A 20,509-nucleotide genomic window follows, 5' to 3' on the forward strand; every position below is an offset into this window, starting at 1 on the left:
TGCTTGTTAAGAAATTGATCTGTGTGACGAGCCATCTAAGTGAAAAAACTCAACATCTCTTCAATTATGTTGAAATTTATGTAAGTTAAGATTCTTTATTTATAGAATATCGACAAAAAAGAACTCAAGGCCTGGAAACTCCGGACTAAAGGGAATATTTTACTCAAATTTGGGAATACTTGTAGAAACAGATTCTTATTAGGAATACTTTCATGTATTTGGGAATATTCGTGAATATTTTCCGGAGTTTCAAGACCTTGAAAGTACTTTATCTAGCTTATTTTTCTAATACATAGCTTTAGACTAGTGCTACTCAAACTATACTCTGTGAAACACTATGATGACATCTAATTCACAAAGCATATGGCGTATAAAAAGCAAGAAACCATATTTAAAGCCGTTTTAACTCTAGTTTGAAGCTTAAGCCCTGATTCGATGAAATCCGACCTCATGCTAGACTTACGACAATTTGAGGCAATTTTTTCGACTTTTCTGCATAGTGTGTCATTTGGATGAGTTTCAGGTGTATCAGTGAAATTGTAGTAAAGCACCAAATTCACGTCATGGACTCATTTTCATGTATAATAGGAAATAAGGCTCAGTGACATTGCTACTGTCGCTATAGTTTTCAATCAAAAGTTCTATTCATCACCGAGCAGCACAAAACGGTAAATATCATATCTCATCATAAAAATGTCCCAAAACGTAGCTATCGAGGTATCCCCAATCAACCAACATCCACCCTATATATCACCACATAACTAATCCTCTTAATTGTAATAAAATTATATAATTAAAATTGAAAATGATATATATTAAAAACAAAATTTTCAAACTCACCTAATTGAACGAAATATTTTGGTCGAACATTATCTTGCCAGGCACATAAATTTCCAACAATGCAATTAATTATTATAACAATGAAAATTATGAGTAATTTATTGAAAAAATAATGCTGTTGCCGGAGAAAACTGTTGGCATTCGAAGACATTTTTGCTGGTAAATTGGCTGACGTCATCATTAAAAATCGTTTTTTTATGTGTGTGTATGCTGTATATCCACTTGGCAGAATTCTTTTTTTTAAAGGACAATGACAAAAATTCTCGGTAGTATATCAAAATAAAAGTGAGATGAAACCGAGAGTTATGCTGGTTTTTCGAGTATTTTTCTTGACTTAATTTTCAGACAAAAAAATTATCTTTAAAATTCACATAAAATTTCCACATGAGATATTATGGATGTATTTACATTATCGCGAATATTCTCAAAAATATTTTCACTTTTTTTGACACCAAAAAAATTATTTTTTTGCACTTTTTATGATCAAATTTCGAGGACTATCCTCATCAAAAATGAAAAACCTAAATAAATTTCACTTAATTTGACCCCTTTTTACACACAGAACAGAAGCATCAATTAAGCTCGGATGTGATCATCGATAATATTTCTTTTTTTGTACATAAATGCCTGCAATTAAAGAAAATAGAAGAAATAGGTAGACATTAAAAATATGTTAATTAAGTACATAGGAGGAAATGTTTATACTAATTGTAATGTGGGCTTGACCGGCTGCTTTTTTTTTACAACAACAATGTTTTAATTTTTATGTTTCACGTACGCAATGAGAGAAAGGTGCTCATTAAAGTCAATTCATCAGCATTTCTGACTAGATTTTTTTTTAAAAAAATAAAATGTGGCGAGCGGATCATCAAAATATTGAATTGGAAGCTTTACATTGGGGATTGTTCACTTGTCACGTAAAGGGAAAATTTATTTTTTGGACCCACCCTTCAGGCCCTCTTCCCTCTCCTCTGGAATCCTTCTAAAAGCGTTATTTAATATGTTAACGACCACTTAGGTCTTTTGACTCCTTGCGGTCACTTGGACAAAGTGGTCACTTGGGCAAAACACTTTGTAATAAAATTGTAGCCTTTCCTCTTCCTATCGGTCTTCTTAAGGTGATGAATGCATTATATATGTGATTATACCCACACCTAGCTCAACTCCACCATGTACCAACCTCACCTTCTCGAAGTAGAAACCGTCAATCAATGCCCCATAGTGGGGTGGAGTCGAAAGAGGCTCTGGTTAATACAGGGTGTGTTGACCTAGCAAGTCACCATCCTTAACTCCAAGCTTTGAAAACAAAACCCTTTTTTTGTCCCTTTGAGAAGCTTCCACAAATAGCAAGTCATCAATGCATCAATAAGGATATTCAGATGAGGAAATACGGCTGGATATGAAATAAACTTCGGAAAAATAATGCCGAGGACATGTTGAGACAGAATCACACGTTTGTTGGTCCCCTAGCAGACAATGACCATGCTCTTAAGAGCGCTCACAAGCATGGTCAATTAGTATTAAGGTTAGCAAATTCTTAAGAGCATGGTCTTTGTCTGTTAGGGACAGCTCTTGGTTGAAATCTACAAGAAAACGGCGCCCAAAAGCACTAAAAGCTACTTGACGCAGAACAGTAAATTAGAAATGACAGTTTAACGTGTGGACAGAGAATTTGAGCAAACCAGGTGGCAGAGCAAGCAACAAATTCAGATTGAAACCATTTTGTTGTAACCTAAGCTCCAAATAGTCACAGTTACATTACATAAGTTAGTCTTCCTATCCCTAAAGCGTCACATAACTCCCAAATACTCCCATTCTTGCTGATTAATTGACGGGAAATGTAGATTATAAGGCCATAAGAATTAAGTATTTTTTTATGTTTTTGTTAAATGATTTCTTTGTGCTTGTAATGAAATGCTTTCGGGAAATAATTGATTAGTATTTTTTGTGAGTGAACGAGAAGAAAATGTTGAGCTTCTTGATATTTAATCTTTGGTTGTCGATGGGCTCTTTTCTCGAGAGTTATTAATGACTTTATTCGGTAGCCAGACGTTGTGGGTTTTAGTAGAGTACTTTTTACAGTTTAAATTATTAGATTGAATTTTTTTAAGAGGATTTTTTTGTGCTTGGAGATGAACATTTTTAATTGATGAGTTGGTAGAAAGTTGTTTGTGGGTTTAGTGCTTGAAGGTTTGCTATTGAAAGTGCTGAGCTTGAGGTTGGCTTGAGGTCTTGTATGGAGAAGTTAGTACTATCTGTAGCGATTCCGGGTCACCCACCCGACACAATTCCGCCCAATTATGTGTGTCACATTCGCCCAATCTGTAGCTCTGGGTATTTGTCGGTATTTGGAGTTCTATTTCTTGGGTGGGGTACTTTAGGGACTGGGATAATCTGAGCAAACAAGGAATCTAAACCTAACAGGCAAATAAACCGCTTTTTGGTAAGTTCCAGCATACCCGAATAGAACAAATCGATTCATCAATCAAAAATCAAGTTCAGACATAACTCTGACTTAGTGTCGAATTCAATTTTAGTCCCTAAATCATCCTTAGCTGTGATCGACGAAGAACATCCAAATGGTTATTCTGGTTGAGTTCCTAGCTTGCCTTAACAGGCAAAGAGCATGCTTTCATGGTCTAGAAAGACAACTACGGCACCTAAAAGCGGTATCTTTGCCTGTTAGGTTCAGATTCCTCGTCTGTTCAAATTAGACAATCCCTAGAGCACCCTACCCAAAATATAGGTAAATTCCAATAAGATTACTAATCCTATAACCTCAAAACACCACAAAATACACAAAAATTCCACTATATTTCCAACAAAAATTCAATTTAGCTCTAAACATTTCAGTTAAATAATTATCCACAGTGGAGGAATGACCATACAAGCTACTACATTATTGGTCACGACTATTAAAAGTTGACCTGTGACAGTAATTTTCAGTCACATGAGTATAATTCCATTATATTATCATTATTTCCATATAAATATCAACTATAAATGTTATTTATAATTGAATGCGTATTAGGATTAGACATAGTTGGAGATAGCTTTTAGATTAGAACTTATAGTCTTTTTTGGGTAGTGTCAATATTTGGTGTTTTTTCAGATGTGTATAGTAAGTGTGATAAATATTGGGTTTATGTGAGTTGAATTGGACTGTATGGAATTGTGAAATTTGATAGTAAAATGGAAGTTGTAGCTGCAATTCAGTTTGATAGTTCAGCTGCTCGACAACTCACTTTGTTATGGCAATTTTGAACATTGACGACCAAATGACATTTTTTCTACCTGAATTTACGTAAAAATTACTTGAAATGCAAATTCAGAGGGCGGACCCTGAGCATTAATGTTTACAATTTCTACCAGTTTTGATCATCAATCCATTCCCCTTATCGTAAACACAAAAAAAGGTGTCCAAAAATCAGGTCAACTGACCGAATCTTGATAATAATCTTACAACATATTTCAAATGTGAATTCATTCTACAGAAATAAGGAATTTTAGTAAAATTTCTCAATTACATTAAATTTAAGTATGTAGAGAGAATTTTGCCATTACTCAAGCATAAAAAGAGCAATTAAAAGTCAATTTTACCCCTGTAAAATAACTATTTTTTCGGAACTGCACGAAATTACTTCCAGTTCCCCTCTTTGTTCTATCCTTTATCCATTGAGTTTTTAAAGAATGTACGCTTGTGTAGTTTTTGGACACAATTTATGAATAGAGTCGGAGTAAATAATTCAAAAAAATAAAACTATTTAATTAAGTTGAGGACAGGAATGTTTTTGGATGTAGAAAGTGAGAAATTGGGATAGATTATTTGAGCAGTTTGGGTTTGAAATATTGAAGTTTTAATACTTTTTAAAATTTATTAATTTTTTTTTTTAAATTTTAAAACTTTTTAAAAATTTAAAATTTTTTACAAAATTTGAATATTTTTTAAATTTTCCAATTTATCAAATTTCTTAAAATTCTTAAATTTTTTAAATTCTTTAAATTTTTCAAATTCTTTAAATTCTTAAATTCTTAAATTTTTTAATTTTCTCAAATTTTTAAATTTCTTGAATTTTTAAAACTCATTAAATTTTGAAATTTCTAAAATTCATTAAATTTTTTAAATTCCTTAAATTTTCTCAATTCTTTAAATTTTCAAAATTCTTTAAATTTTCAAAAAATTTTAAATTTCCAAAATTCTTCAAATTTTTAAATTTTCTTTAAGTTTTCTAAATTTGTAAATTTTCAAAATTAAATTTTTAAATTTTCAAAATTCTTTAAATTTTCAAAATTCTTTAAAATTCTAAATTCTTTAAATTTTCTAAATTCTTTAAATTTTCAAAATTCTTCTAATTTTCAAAATTCTTTAAATTTTCCAAATTCTTAAAAAAAATTTAGATTCTAAAAATTTTTTATTGTTTTTAAATTTTTTTAATCTTTTAAATTTTCGAAATTTTTTAAATTTTCTAGAAAATATAAAACTTCTAGAATTTTAAAATGTTTAAAATTTTTTCAATTTATTATTTAAAAACTATTCCAAATGCGCTCTAGTCATTGACCTTCTCAACTTATTTTAATAATATTAAATTTTGTTTTTTGGGTAAATAATAACCGTAATATTTTCCATAACTTTCTCTCTCTTCCTCTTCTATCCACTTGTGCATGTTTATAGGTTTAAATGTGTCTAGTATTCTCATTATATGTTCTTTATAGTATTCATGTACAGCACACTCTATTCTCTATCCGCATAATTAAATTCCACAATTTGTTCAATATTCTCTCATGCTCCATTCTCATCTAAAAAAAACTCTATTATAGCAATTAATTGTCAAAACTTTGTTTGTATGTAAAGTTCTTTATTATTGTGAATTTTAAGGTTCTAGCATTGAAATTCATTTTTATTTTCAATTTCAAAATTCTTTTCTTCTTTATTTTCATTTTTTTATTTATTTTATTTATTTTCACTCCGTCTCGCTCATTCATTGAATTCTCATATTTGCACAATGAATATAGGAAAAAATGCCATATAGTCACACTAATTGTGATGCAGAAAATTTCGAATTTTACGGTAGTTTTGTGAAAAGGCTGTCACATCATTGCACCGTTGCTGAAAAATTTTCTGTGTGTACACAATGCGGTAGTCTTGTTTGGGGGTTGATTTTTTGCACATTTTTTTTGTGCATTTTGTCTGAGGTTTTGTGGGAATAAAAATTTTATGATAAAGAATACTAAAGATTTTTTAATATATTCAAGTTTTTAGAAATATAATTAATTTTAAACTTTCGAATACAAAAAAAATTTTAAAATTTAGTTAAATTTATAAATTTTGAAAAATTTGAAAAACTTTAAAAATATTTTGAATTTGATAAATTTTAATATTTTGTTTTTAAATTTTACAAAACAATTTGAAAAATTTAATTTAAAATTTCAATTTTGAAAAATATGTACAATTTAAAAACTTAAAATTTTGTTGATTTAAAAAAATTTTAAATTTTAAAAAGTTCATTTTAAAAAAAGTTCAAAAATTTTAAAACTTAAAAAAAATTCAAAATTTAAAAGTTTAAAAAATTCAAAATTTTAAAACTGAAAAATTGAAATTTTCAAGATTTAAAAAGTTTAAAAAATTAAAAAATTCAAAATTTTAAAATTTAAAAAAAAAATTTAAATTTTAAAACTTTAAACTTTAAAAAATTTAAAATTTTAAAAAATGTTTTAAAACTTCAAGAATTAAAATTCTTCAATTTTTAAGAGTTAATTAAAACAATTCAAATAACTTATTAAATTACTAAAAATCAAAATTGTGAAATTTAATTTTTTTTCAAAATTTTTTAATTTTCATTTATTTTCATTAATCTAAAATTTGTGTTACAAAATTTAAATTTTTAAATTTATTTTTATAATTTAAAATTCATTTTAAAATTTCAAATTCATTAAAATGCGCTTAATACCCCCCAACAATGCACCCAACACCACTCATCAATTCCTCCTCTTTATTTTCATTTAATTTCTGAACGCTTTTCCTATCATGTGCAACGAATTGCATGGAAAATGAATGAATCTATTGGAACCAGTCGCTACTTTTTCATTCATTCACATTATATGTGTTTATATCCAAATGAAAATTAAACAAATATAGCAAAAAAAAAATTTTTATTTGCATGTTTAATTTTCACTCTCATTGCACTCCTCGACAGAAAATATTGTGCAATGCAAATTGTGCATTAATTAAAATTTTATATATGTATATATGAGCACGAGACGATTGTATAAATAAATTTATAAATGAATCTGGATTAAAGGCAAAAAATCAAAATTGATGTGAATGAGACAGAAAGGAGAACAAAGATCTTGACTCAGGACTTGTTCCGCATCTTAATTTTATTTATTTTATACCCCATCCCCCCTCCCCCTCTACATGCTGCAGCAATATCCTTCGAAATAATATGAAGGAAGGCACATACACAAGCATATAAGAAGAAAATAAACGGCAATGAGAATTGACAAATTGGCAAACGGGGCTATAGTGCGGGTCATTAAGCAACTGATTTACGGTTGCCATTTAAGTACGATATGGATAAAAAAGTTGATCGAGAAAGAGAATTTTATTAATTAATGGTAATTTCGGAATTGCCTTCTATTTACCGCGCCATCATTTTTTTCTTGTTTCTTTTTCTTTCCCTTTTCGTTATTTGTTGTCGAATTTTGGATTAAGTTTGGGTGGATGGCAGTATAGGGACTTAATCTTATGAATTAATTAGAGTTTTTTGGGGTTATGTGAGGTTAAATTGGAATAAAATATTGAAAATGTAATGGATTTATAAATTTTGTACTAGATTTTTGGAGATTTTGACAATATTGATGTGAATTTGGACAATATTGATATGAAATTGGACTAGATTGGTATAAATTTGAGCAAAATGGTTTTGAATTTGGACTAGATTGTTATAAAATTGGACTAGATTAATGTCAAATTGAGCTTATTTATTGCAAATTTGGACCAGATTAGTAACTAATTGAACAATATATATGCAACATTTGTATAAATTGTACCAGATTGATCAACATTTCGACTAGATTGATGCAAAATGAGCTCATTTGTACTAGATTGAAGCAAAAATGATCTAAATTTGTGTAAAATTTAAAGAAATTGTTGCAAATAAGACTAGAGTGTTTCACATTCGGACTAGATTGTTGAAAATTTGTATTCAAATGTTATAAATCTGGACCAGATTATTACAAATTGACCTAAATTTGGACTAGATTGTAATAAATTGGAACTGTTAAATATTGAGACTAAATTGTCATAAATTTAGACTAAATTTTTATGACATTAAACGAAATTGCTAGAAATTTGGACTAGATTGTTAAAAAATTGGACTAGTTTGTTGCAAATTGCCTTAAATTTGAACTAGAATGTTATGATTGTAAACTAGATTATTTCATATTTGGACTAGATTGATGCAAAAGTGGGCTTGTAAATTGAAAATGGATCCCATTTGTACTAGATTGATTCAAACATGATCTAGATTTATGGAAAATTGAGCTAGCTTCTTATCAAAATTAGACTAAATTGCTCCAAACTCAGAAATTAAGATTTTCTCCAAAATTATCACCACTTGGAAATCACGAAAAAATCTAAACATTTTTCCATTAATTCAACAATCTCCCTCCCTTATCTCATTCATTTTGCCTTCTAATTTTCATTCCTTATTCATTCTCATTTAATCATCATCAGTCATGATATTTAATCAACTTCACCTCCCATTTGACAGTGAGTTGAGAACTTTCTTACGTAAATACATACATCAGCTGTATGTATATCTACAATAAAACGATTTAATGACGATGAAATACAATTGCTTTTTTTTTTTGTTCGCTTTCACATAAAAATTATTTCATTTTATCTGATTATCAATAAAAATAAAATGAATGAGAGTGGAAATGAAGAAATGCGGGAAAAGTGCTCTGTGACGAGTGAACAGCACAAAAAAAAGAGTATTTCTTGCATGCATTTTCGCCTTTATTTTATTTCTATTCGTTGTTACTCGTCCTTTGTACATGCCCGCATGCGAAACGGCACGCGAAATTACGGAAGAGATGAGTCCCTGCTGTTGATTTTGGATGGGATGTTTTGTTTAATTTGAGATTTTTTGTGAGATTTAAAATTTAATAAAATTGAGAATTTAAGGGTTTACTGTTAAAAATTCAATTATTTTTGAATTAGATTCTAAAACTAGGAAACCAAGCAGACTGAGGTGTACTAGATTATTGAGTTATTAATGCCAAAATGTACTAGATTAGTCAATGATTTTCTAGATTTTACTAGAAATTCTACAAGATTTCTCAAAATTGAAATAAATTTCTCAAAATTGTAACAGATTGTTCAAGAATGTACTAGATTTTAAAAATTGTACTAGATTTTGAAAAAATTGTCTTAGATTGTTGAAAAATTGTACAAAATTTTATTGAAATTGTACTAGATTATTCAAAAATTGCGCTAAAACTTTGCAAAATTTGTACCAGATTTTAAAGAAATTGTACCAGATTTAAAAAACATAGCTTTAAAATTGTTTTAGATTTTTCAAAAATTGTGCAAGAAATTGAATTAAATTATTCAAAAATTGTACTAGATTTTTCGAAAATTGTACTAGATTTTTCCAAAATTCCCCCTAAAATTCAACAAATCATGTCTCAATTGCACTAAAGAAATTCAAAGAAGTCAAAATCCATTTTCCTAATCAAAATTCTCAATCCAAAATCACCCAAAGGAACTTAAAGTGGCAAGTAGAATGTTTTGATGTAGAAAATTAGGAAATTCCTCCATCCATTACTCTATGCCTTTTGCTTTTTCACTGCCATAATAATAAGAAGAAAAAGAAAAATTCATTTTATTTTGATGGTTCATTAAATATTTGTTGTTGCTGTTTTATGCTCTTTTGTTTTATCTCTTCCAAAAATAAAGGCAAAACAATGTCTATGTACAGCACAATATTCAGCTCCTGCGTGATGATTCGTTCGAGAATCTTTCGTGCTTCTATGTGCACTTGACATAAAGCGTTTTCTAATACCCAGGTGGAAACATTTTTCATTCCTTTTTTTTTAGTTCCATTCTTCAATGTCTCGACGTGGATGAATAAAAAAAAAAGGGGATTGACGAGATGCTTCTTAATCATAATGATTTTTAATATCATCCATCAAGTCATGACATTTTTCTTTTTACTTTTTTTCGTCCTCTTTCAGCCCATCAACATCACTCAACGACGCATTCATGGATATTATTATTTCTTTTTAAATCTAAATCAACGGATAGATGGATCTGAAAGGTCCTGATGAAGATTCGCACACAAAAGGAATTTTCATCATTGAAACAGTGAAATCAATTTTATACCAACTGGGACCATCGGAGAGCATCGCTTTCTATCCCAAAAAGTATCTCTTATTGATTTTTGTGTTAGATGTTAAATTTTGTTGCAATACAATGAGGCTTTTTGGGCTATCGTTTTGGTTTGTTGGGGGTAGTTTTGTTGAAGTTTTGGTGGTTTTTGGGAGTTTGAATTGAATTGGAGATTGGAGATTATTGGGTGGATATTGAGGATGGTGAAGACTATGTTGTATTGTGGAATGGACTAGATTTTTCTAATGTTGTACTAGAATTTTTTGAGTCTTTCATTAGGCTCGTTAACTTTCTTGCTAAGCATTTAAGAAATAACTACAATTTTAACAAAAATAGACTAGAATTTAGCAAATTTGTACTAGAATTTCGCATTTTTAAACTAGAATTTCGCAAATTTGAACTAAAATTTTACAAATATAGACTAGAATTTCATAAATTTGTACTAGAATTTCAAAAATACTAGAAATTCTCTAATGTGAGCTACAATTACATAAAAATGGACTAAAATTTCACAATAATGATCTAGAGTTTCGCAAATATGGACTAGATTTTCTCAAATTTGCACTAGATTCTCACAAAAATTGACTGGAATTTTAGAAATTTGAACTAGGATTTAATAAATATTGACTAGACTTTTGCTAAAGTGGACTAGAATTTCACAAGTTTGAACTAGAGTTTATATCAATAATCTTGCATTTGCATCAAAATGTATTAGATTCTTATTAAAAAATATAAAGACTAGATTGCTTTAAATAAAGACAAGATTTTCATAAATTCGTACTAGAGTTTTGTGAATTTAGTTCAAATTGTTTAAGTTTGTACTAGATTTTTATGATAATCTATTACATCTTCGTAAATTTGTTCAAGATTTTACAGAAATTGCAATTTTTTAAAAGTCCAGATTGAACTAAATTTTACCCAAATTTCAACAATGTTCATTATTAGAACCCCAAAAACCCAATATTTAACCTCCTAATTATAAAAATGCGCCTTAATGACCCTCCCCTCAATCAACAATTCCAACTCAATCCCCCACTTTATGTCTACACGACTACTTATATTATATATTTCCTCCTGATAAGATTCATGTGAAAGTAAGCTTTAATAATGATAATTTAATAGGATTTCTTCGCATTTTCCTTCTATTTTTCGACAAAATTTACAGCCGTATCAATTTATATCATCAGAAGAGAAACTCACAAAACACACACACAATTCGTGATGGTTGTTGAGAGATTCTTATGTGTTAGGAATGAGTCAAGATTCCATTTCTGATATCAGGTCCGGTAATCATATTGACTTTTTATTCTCGTTAGCCACAAGCAAGACAAGAAGAAGTAGTCGAAAAAGATGAAGTAAGAAGTAAGAAGGAAATTGATAATTAAAAAGTTGGACGTCAAACTTGACTTATTTTAGACTTAGTTGTCTGAAGTCCGGTAAGTTTTTCATGAGGAGAAAATTTCATTTTCTTTCGTACTTTTTTTTTGGGGTTCTTTTCATTCTGCAGTCAGGAAAAATAAAGGAAAGAAACTTTTCGTTAGTGTTTGATAAATTCCTTTTAAGCATGAAATAGAAATTCGTGAAATAAGGCATGTACAAAAGTCGTTCGAGTGAGTTTTATGAGCGATGTTGTTAGCGTGAATTTATTGGTGAATTTAATTTGGAGGTTAGGTTGTAATTTTGTCGATTTTAGACAGCATAAAGCAGAACTCTGATTTTATATAAAATAATCGACTCAACTCAACTTCTACCTCTGTTATTAAGCACCTTAAACTCCAATTCCAACGATTCTTATCAAAATTTAATTAATGGATTACACGACAGACTCACAATTCCATGAACGACCATTCAACTCCAGTTATAGACCACACAAAGTGATCATTTTCATATAAAATGCCCACTCATGAGTTATAACTGATTTATTTGTAAATCGTGAGGTGTTAATAAAGAGAATAAACAGATTGGTGCTATAAACCATTACATTTACTTCTGTATGATGTTTATTTGCTGTTGGTCTAGCTAAGAATGCTTGATATTGAGTTTGAAAAATTGCAGAAGAGTCAAAGTTCCTTTGAAAACAGAATGAATAGCACAAGTTGGTTTAAAGGTCAAAAAATATGGTCGTAAGTTGGCGTGACTCTGGCAAGGTGCTAGATGTAAATCAAATCCAACATTATGCTAGAGTCACGTTTTCCTGGTACCGAATTTCGGATCAATTAAGCAACTTATTCTACATATTCAAGACTTTCAAACTTTCAGACTTTGTGGATTAAGGTCAGGAAAGTCGAAGAGCTCGAAGTCGACTCGAATTTTGTATGGAGTTTGAGCCAAGACTAAGTAAGTGGACAAATTCTGAATTTCAGACCAGAGAAATCGACTCCAAAGGTTTCAGTTGACTTGAATGGAGCAGAATCCGAGCTGATCTGGTCATAGTTGCTGCATTTATCTAGGATTTTGAAGTCAACCTCTCTCTTTTTTGAGCAATTTCCTTCAATTTTCTATGATTTTTCTTGGATTTTTCGAGGCATTAACCCCCCAAAATATTTGCGATTGACACAAATAGTTCAAAACCTGATTAGGTTGTACTCTAGACAACTATGCTTGCTATTGTAGCCTTTCTAGGTAGCTGATACTCAAATAAACCAGAATTTGACCTAAAAACTCTTCCAAATTGACTCAAAAATCAAGAAATTTGATAAAATTTGTAAAAAAATTGCCAAAAATGCCAATAAATTGAGAAAATAATTTAATTTGATTAAAACTGCGTCCAGAACCCTAATTAACAAATTTATTACCGACTTTTCCGCTAATCCTTAACTTCTTGTTCGCTCGTGTCGACTAAAATACTTTTAAATGTCAATTAAATTTTGACATAAATAAATGTAGGAAATATTAGCATTAACTTTAATAAATACAAACCAACAAAAATTTATTTGTTGAGCCATAAAAAGAAATATTAAGGTACGAGAATGTATAGTAAGCAAGCAAGCAACAATAGTGATGGATGGAGATGAATTAACGAGATTTAGGTATGTGTGTGGCTGCGTCTTGGAAAGGTAACGTGCGTAAATTTTAATGAAGTTTCGTTTATTATCTATCACGTCCTGCCAAAATATCCTTTACATCGTAAATTCCTATTTTTTTTTTCTGCTGTTCCTTATTTATTTCTTATGTACTTCATGTGATGCATGATGTGAGAAACAACCAAAAATACACGTTCTTCTCTCAACATTTTTTTGTGTCTTTTTTTCTCTCTTTTTTTTTGGCAAATTGTGATCCCATTCAAGAATCGTGACAAAATAGCATTAGAACCTTTTAAAGAATGATATTTTTTTTTTGTGTTCGTTCCGTTTTTAACACTCACATAAGGAATGGGTTTTGGGGATTATATCACATATTTTTTATGTGTGAATATCGGGTATGGTGTCTTTTTTACTATTTTTATGTCACATTGAACATTTTATGAATATTAGAGTTCTACGTTCTTTTTGTGTGAATATTTTGGGGATATGGGAATTCTGAATGGTGTATGAGTTGGTATTGTACTGATGTTAACTGTATATTGAAAGGGAATTACGAGACAAAGAAAGGAGCTTAAGAAACATTTACAAATTTAAGAAAGAATTGCATTAATAATGAAATTTGGAACAAAATTGGCAGGACTGTAATATGGAAGCGCTTCATCTGGAGTTTGGACTCAACTTTTTGGACTTTTATGAACCTCTAGCGAAGCCTCTTTTGGGTAAAAGTCGAAGTTTGTATGAAAAAGTCGACTTTGAGCTCTGCTTATTGGATTTTTTAAGTTTGGACTCCCAAACACTTAGCAACTCTGTTTAGAATCAGTTTGAACAATGTAAACCCTTTCTAGGTATTCTCATAAGGCAAAAGTCAATGATTGACAACTTGTGTGCAGTGACACACTGGTGCATTGTTGAAAAATCTTAGTTTTTCTTGAGAAATTAGCTCAAATTTCAATTCTTTTTCAGCCTGTATTTGAGTTATTCTTGATAGAAAGCTAACTTCAGCTCAATTTACTGGCAAAAATTTGTACAAACTAGGGTTCGGAGAAGAACTAAAGGGATGCTTGTTGGAAGCACCGGCCTATAGTTATTGGCCCTTACAGTTCGTTCAAGGGGAGTGACTTTTGCGTCGACAGAAGTTCTGTAGAACAATCCAAGGTTTAAACTGTCAAGGCATAAACTTCAAAATTTTGTTACTCTTCAGTTGCAAACTAGATAAGCTATCAACAAAGTTAGTTGAACAGCCTATTATTGAAATTCAAGCTTCATATAGCAACATGATTGCATCAAGTAACCAAAAATGCAGTCTCTTAACATCAAATCAGACTCCCAAACGACACAAGCCTTCATTTGAAATTCATTCAAATTCACTCAAAGTCCTCCTAATCCTCTAGCTGTTTTGCATCGTTTGGGATTTAAAGCACACACAACCTCCACTAAATATAGCTCCAGCACCAATGTCACCAAAGAAAAATAAAAGAACCCAAAAACATTTTTTTCTCATTTTAACATCACAAGTCCTTTCCATATTTACATTTTGAAAGGTCAATTCACGGAGATGTTTATAAGGTACATGGTAAGGATTCAGGCACAAAACATCATTAATTTTAATTTAATCTCCTCATAATTCCGTAAAGGTATCGATTCCGTTTTTTTTAGAAAAATATTCATTTTTCAGGCTTATGACTATATGTGCATGTTGCGTAATGTTTCTCATGGAACCACAAAATAATGTATTGTGCATGAGTCACAAGGACTTATCCACCCGAAAATCCTTTTTTTGAATTATTTTTTTTTTTTATTGATCCACAAAACAAATATTTCTTTTTTTTTTCAATGTGCATTCATGCCGCACATTTTTTTCTTTCTTTTCTTTCCTTACTTGTTCTTCTCAGAAATTTAATAAATAAAGATTCTCGCTTTCTTTTGAATCACATGAAAAATACACACAGAAAAAAAAATGTATATAAACACACCGACTTTATGAGCACTGAGATAACCTCATCCGTGAACTTTATTCATATTAGACTTCTCGTTTTTCTAATGCTGTCTTATCGTATATAAATTAATAAATATTTGATGAGAGAAAATATATATTTATTTTTATTATATTCAATTATGATTTTTTTTTGGGGGTCTGTTTGTAAGTGATGTCTGACTGAATTTGAGGTTTTTGAGGTTTTGAGGTAGGTTGAATTCACAAATCACTTTTTTGATGCAAAATTCTAATTATAACCTTAACTATTCATGGGTGTATTGAGAGAGGGAAATGATTATGCCAAATTTGGGGGTCAATCCCCCTCCACCCAGTTGGAATCATCAAATTTCAAGGTTATTGTTGCCAAAAAATTCCAAAAATCCTTTAAAATTTTGCTATCCATGCACCTAGGTCCCCATAGACCCCCTATCCCTACTTCATCAAAATTCAACACAATCCCCATTTTATCCCCCTCTACCCCCAAACCCAATTCATCAACAACCCCCCAATTTCAAACAATCTTCCTTCAGTTTATTCTTAACTTTAATAAAATTGATTTTTGATGGTTGTGGTGCAAGATTTTGTGGATTTTATGTAGAGATATTTTAGCAATTCTGAGAATTTTTTCGCATGTGTTGCTATTCATGACGCTTAGTGTTCTTGGAAAGATAAAATATTCTGATTGGATATGATGCGCAATTAATGGAATCTAATAAAGATTTACCGGTTTGTGGGAATATGATGAAATCTTTTAATATCAACTGACTTGTTTGTCTTGTTGAGATTTAACAAAAGAGATAATTTGATTGTTTTTTATAGTTATTAGGTAGCAGAATTGCGATTTGATGGAACTATTATATAAGAATTTTATGGTACAGGTGATGAGACAGGTTTTTGTTCGACTAGTTGCATGCTTGACAGTGTAGCACTTGGTATTGGCAATTGGTAAAGGGTAACCAGCGATAAAGTCAACTCAGAGAGGCCATGGATCACAGCTGATCTGTACGGCCAGTGAAGTAAGTAACTAAATTGTATGATTAGTTCTAGGAACGAAAAATCGCATCTAGACGTCCTTAAAATTTGATAGATTGCATTTTTTGAATTTAAATCACATTTAGAAATAGACCTGAACAGCACAAGTCAGTTAATCAATCCAAAATCCTTCACTAGGTTGCCGTGACTCTCATTCAATTCAAATCTGACAGCAAGTCAGAGTCACATCAGCCTGGGGTCGGATTTATGATCGATTAACCGGTTTTGAACTATTTGAGAGACATTAAACTTGTCAAGTCTAACTGTCTACTCAGGTAATATACTGCACAACATTCTCAACTCTCTACTTTATTGCAAAACATAGTTCATTATTATTTACCGATATCAAATGTGATATTACACATTTTTTAATGAATTATAAATATTTACGCCAATATTTAGCAAACAATCTCAATTATCGTTTTGACATTGAAAGGTTCACAAGTTCTAGTCTAAAGATTAAATAAAGACATTAAGTGAAATCATTAAAATCACTTGAATATTTCACATGTTAATGATAATTCATTATATTTTCAAGGTTGTTAACTCGTTGAAATTTGTTTTGCTAATTTTTGCAATACAGTGTAGGATTTGAGATGTTTATTACTTAGAATTTTAATTTGTGAACAGTCCCGAGCAGTACAGTTTTTGTTCTTAGAAATAGACCAAAACCAGCAATCAGGGGTCATTAGGGCACCTTTTCGTAGTGACTTTGACTAAGCGACGTATCAGTGCCCTAGCGAGGACGTTCTTGAGTGCACTGATAAAATGCTAGATAAAAACAAGTTAATGACTAGTTCCCGAGTTGGCAAAAATACGTTATAACTAGTAAATGGCAAGTTAATGTCCAGTCGATGACTAGTTATGACTTATTTTCGTCCACTAACGAACCAGTCATTAATTTGACATGGATTTGCCTTTATTTAGTTATAATCTATTTTTATTCACTCGGGAACGTACTCGCTAGGGCACTGATACGTCACCGTGTCAAAATCAAGACGTGAAAGTGCCCTGAAGGCAGATTTTGGTCCAGTTTTGAGAGAAAAACATGAAATTAGCCGCACTATGCCTCTCAAGAGTCAAAAATCATCACAATTATTGATTTATTTACAAATTCTTCAAGAATCTTTAATTAAATTTCAATATTTCTCATTTATTTCATCTCAAAATTCTCAATTTGCTTCCTTTTCATGATAATTTAATTATTGCGACATTCTGAATTATTAAATTTCATTCAAATAAACTCTCTCAAAATGAAATGTTTTTGACATTTGTAAAATATTTTTTTCGCACCCTCAAAATTCATAAATTTCTCACATTTTCGTACGATTTTCTCATTTTGCACAATTTTTTTCGCAATGTTTTCACAAATAATCAATAATTTCCCACAAAAATTGCACAAATCACTTCAAAATTTCTAAAAATTGGCCGTAAATCCTCTCAAAAAATTCAATATCCTTTCAAAAGGAGTTTCCATCCTCTCACAATATTTCTTTGTTACGTATTTGTTCCACTTATTTACCTAAAAATTTATTAATCTTCCTTGCTTATTCCTTATTCAAAATTCACACTCATCCAGTAAATTGTAATGAAAATTTCACTATTATTTCACTTTTTTTATATTATTTTGTACACCAATAATAATAATTTTTTTTTTTATATTTTTCTCTCTTTTTTTCTGATATTTTTTTTTTTCTTACTCAACTTTTCAGCACAGACAAGAAAAACAAAAAAAAAAATAAAAGCCAACCGCTCAAAATAAATTTCAAAAAAACTCAAAACTAATAATTTTCCTTAATTTATTTTACACTCAAAATTGCACACCCGTTAAGCTTAATTACGATACAATTTAATGTCCCCGTTTATGTTGTGTCAATTTTTACCAATTAGCTTTACAAACTTGGTAGACATTTTGGATTAAAAAAAAATTCTTTTTTTCAGAATTATTTTTTTTTTATATATTTTTTTGTGTGTTTTTAACGCGAGACACAAACGAAATACACGAAAGAGAGAGACTAACTGAAGAACGAAAAATAGTTTCAAGAAGCATGAAGAAGAGCAGAATGGATGAAGAAAAAATGCGAGAGAACCTCGATAGTCCGAACCATTTTATGAATTGTGCATAGATTCACGTCTAGTATCTTAAAGAGAATTTTTCTTATTGATTGAAATTTTGAGAGAAAAAATTCAAATTTTCTAAAATTTTTCAAATTTTTTCCTTCAAATTTTCAACTTTTTTCCAAATTCCTCAAAATCCTCAAATTCCTTCAATTCATCCCTCAATAATTCAATAAAATTCATTTCCATACAATCCCAAAAACCCCTCAAAATCAACCGTTCCAATCTCATCTCCTCTCCCATATCATTCACGACTGCGTGCACCGACCAACTCTCAATTCTCACATCTCATATCCTCTCAATTCATAAAATCAATAGTATGAAAAACACTCACACATTCACAAGACATGCTTGCACTTTTTACTCTCTTTCTCTCTCTCGTGCTCACAATGTTTCATCGCTCGATGTGATGTGTTTTGGGTATCAATAAAAAAAAAAAAACAATAAACAAACACAAAACATTTTGCACATTGAATGTGATGCGGTTTGAGGAAGCATCAAAGGATTGATTAAGGTACATTAGCAAAGATAAACATTTTTTCTTTTCTTTCTTTTCTTCCTACTCGACATCAATATTTTTACACACTTGGGGTGTGTTCGGGCTGTTTGTAACTTAAAATTGTGTTTATATGTAAATGTTATCATGTGTAGCTCAATACTTTGGTTGCATAAGTGCTTGACTAAGTCAAGCGAGGACTCATTGCATCATGACGTCTTGAGCCGGGTCTATCCTTCTAATTATTCAATCAAATCTAAAATCTTCGCAGTAGTAATGAGGATCTTGTTTTATACAAATTTAGAAATTCAGCCTGCTATACAGTAGTGCATCATGGAACATAATTTGAGCAACACTAGATTATTAGACTCACTCTGTTATCAGCACAGTCCGAAGTGTCTAGGTGTCTTGAACTAGACGTAGCTTTTTAATGACTAGATACCCAAATAGTACAAATCAGGTAATTGGTCCAAATCCGGCCTCAGGTCAGTGTGACTCTAACTTTTTAATTCGACTAAAATCCGGCCAACATTGCTTAGTTCCGGATTTTAAATCCAATAACCGACTTATGCTATTTGGGATACCATTGACGAAGATAGGTCTAAAAATTTAAAAATTTACTGGATATGTCGAAAAGTTCCAGGATAGGAAAATTAGAAAAAGCCAAAATACTTAATTTGATTATAGCAATTTGTATTTTTCACGTGACATAGAGCTGATGAAAAATTCAGTCGAGCTCATGACGACCTAAGGATACGGCCTGAGGACTTCTCACCTTTCTTACACAATGTGCCTCCGAGCGGCAATGAGTCATTGCCTACTTGCAAGCAATAGCCAGTCTTTGGAAGTCCTAGGCCAGTCAAGAACGTATGCATGTAAATGTCATTAAAACTCTAAATTGTGATATTAATAAGACTGATCCATTTACACAACAAAACTAAAGAATTCAAACATTTCATCTCAAATCACTCACGTAACAAGCAAACGACTCCCTAACGTGTGTGCTGACTTGCCACCTATTTTCTTCTCTTTTTTTTTGCATGCGAAAATATGTGAAGATGTTGTTGCTTAACTGTTGGATTTATTTTATACAATTTTGGCGTGAATGATATCTCTATTGAGTTCCATATGTATGCGCGATTATGTCAGTACAGGCGGGGAATGTGTGTGCGATGAAAGTTTCGTCTCTGATGAATTTGAGAATTTTTAGCGTGATTTGATGAGGTGATGTGGAATTTAATTTTTCTGAGGGTTGCTTGCCCGGTCTGTTTGGATATCAAATTGGTCAATTAGTTTTTTATTTTCGTCTGTTATTTTTTCTACCCCTTTTTTCTTTTGTGTATTGCCATCTGTTCATGCTCTTTTTACACATAGATTAGTCATTATGTTAATTAGACCTTGTATGCAGTTCCTTGTTTGTGTATGCACTCAGGTATGCATTTTTATAGCTTTATGATGAGGGGTATGAATGTTTTTGAATGGAATTGTTGACAATTTTTGGGATGACTCAACATAAGGTGGCAATTTTATTAATTTTTATTGAATATTTTATTCATTTAACGTGTTGAGTTATAGAGCCGGGACTGTAATGTATTCAATATTGATGATCTTAGTTGTATTCAGTTTAGTGC

The 20,509-nt window shown here is 30.6% G+C and overlaps 1 protein-coding gene across 1 annotated transcript in view; it reads right to left on the reverse strand.

The window, feature by feature from the left end:
* Sema1a (semaphorin 1a) overlaps positions 1-18,263 on the reverse strand; it is a 217,783-nt gene extending 199,520 nt beyond the window's left edge. Inside the window, exons 1-2 of the mRNA XM_070648243.1 lie at positions 17,787-18,263; positions 841-1,467 (exon numbers count right to left, since the gene is read on the reverse strand). Of these exons, the coding sequence (XP_070504344.1) occupies positions 841-1,021 (181 nt within the window). The 5' untranslated portion in view covers positions 1,022-1,467; positions 17,787-18,263. The remainder of the gene's footprint in view (positions 1-840; positions 1,468-17,786) is intronic.
* Positions 18,264-20,509: the final 2,246 nt, after the last annotated feature.

Source organism: Chironomus tepperi, unplaced genomic scaffold (assembly GCF_022539635.2).
Source record: "Chironomus tepperi strain 1889 unplaced genomic scaffold, CSIRO-AGI_Ctep_v1 contig_394, whole genome shotgun sequence".
NCBI lineage: Eukaryota > Metazoa > Arthropoda > Insecta > Diptera > Chironomidae > Chironomus > Chironomus tepperi.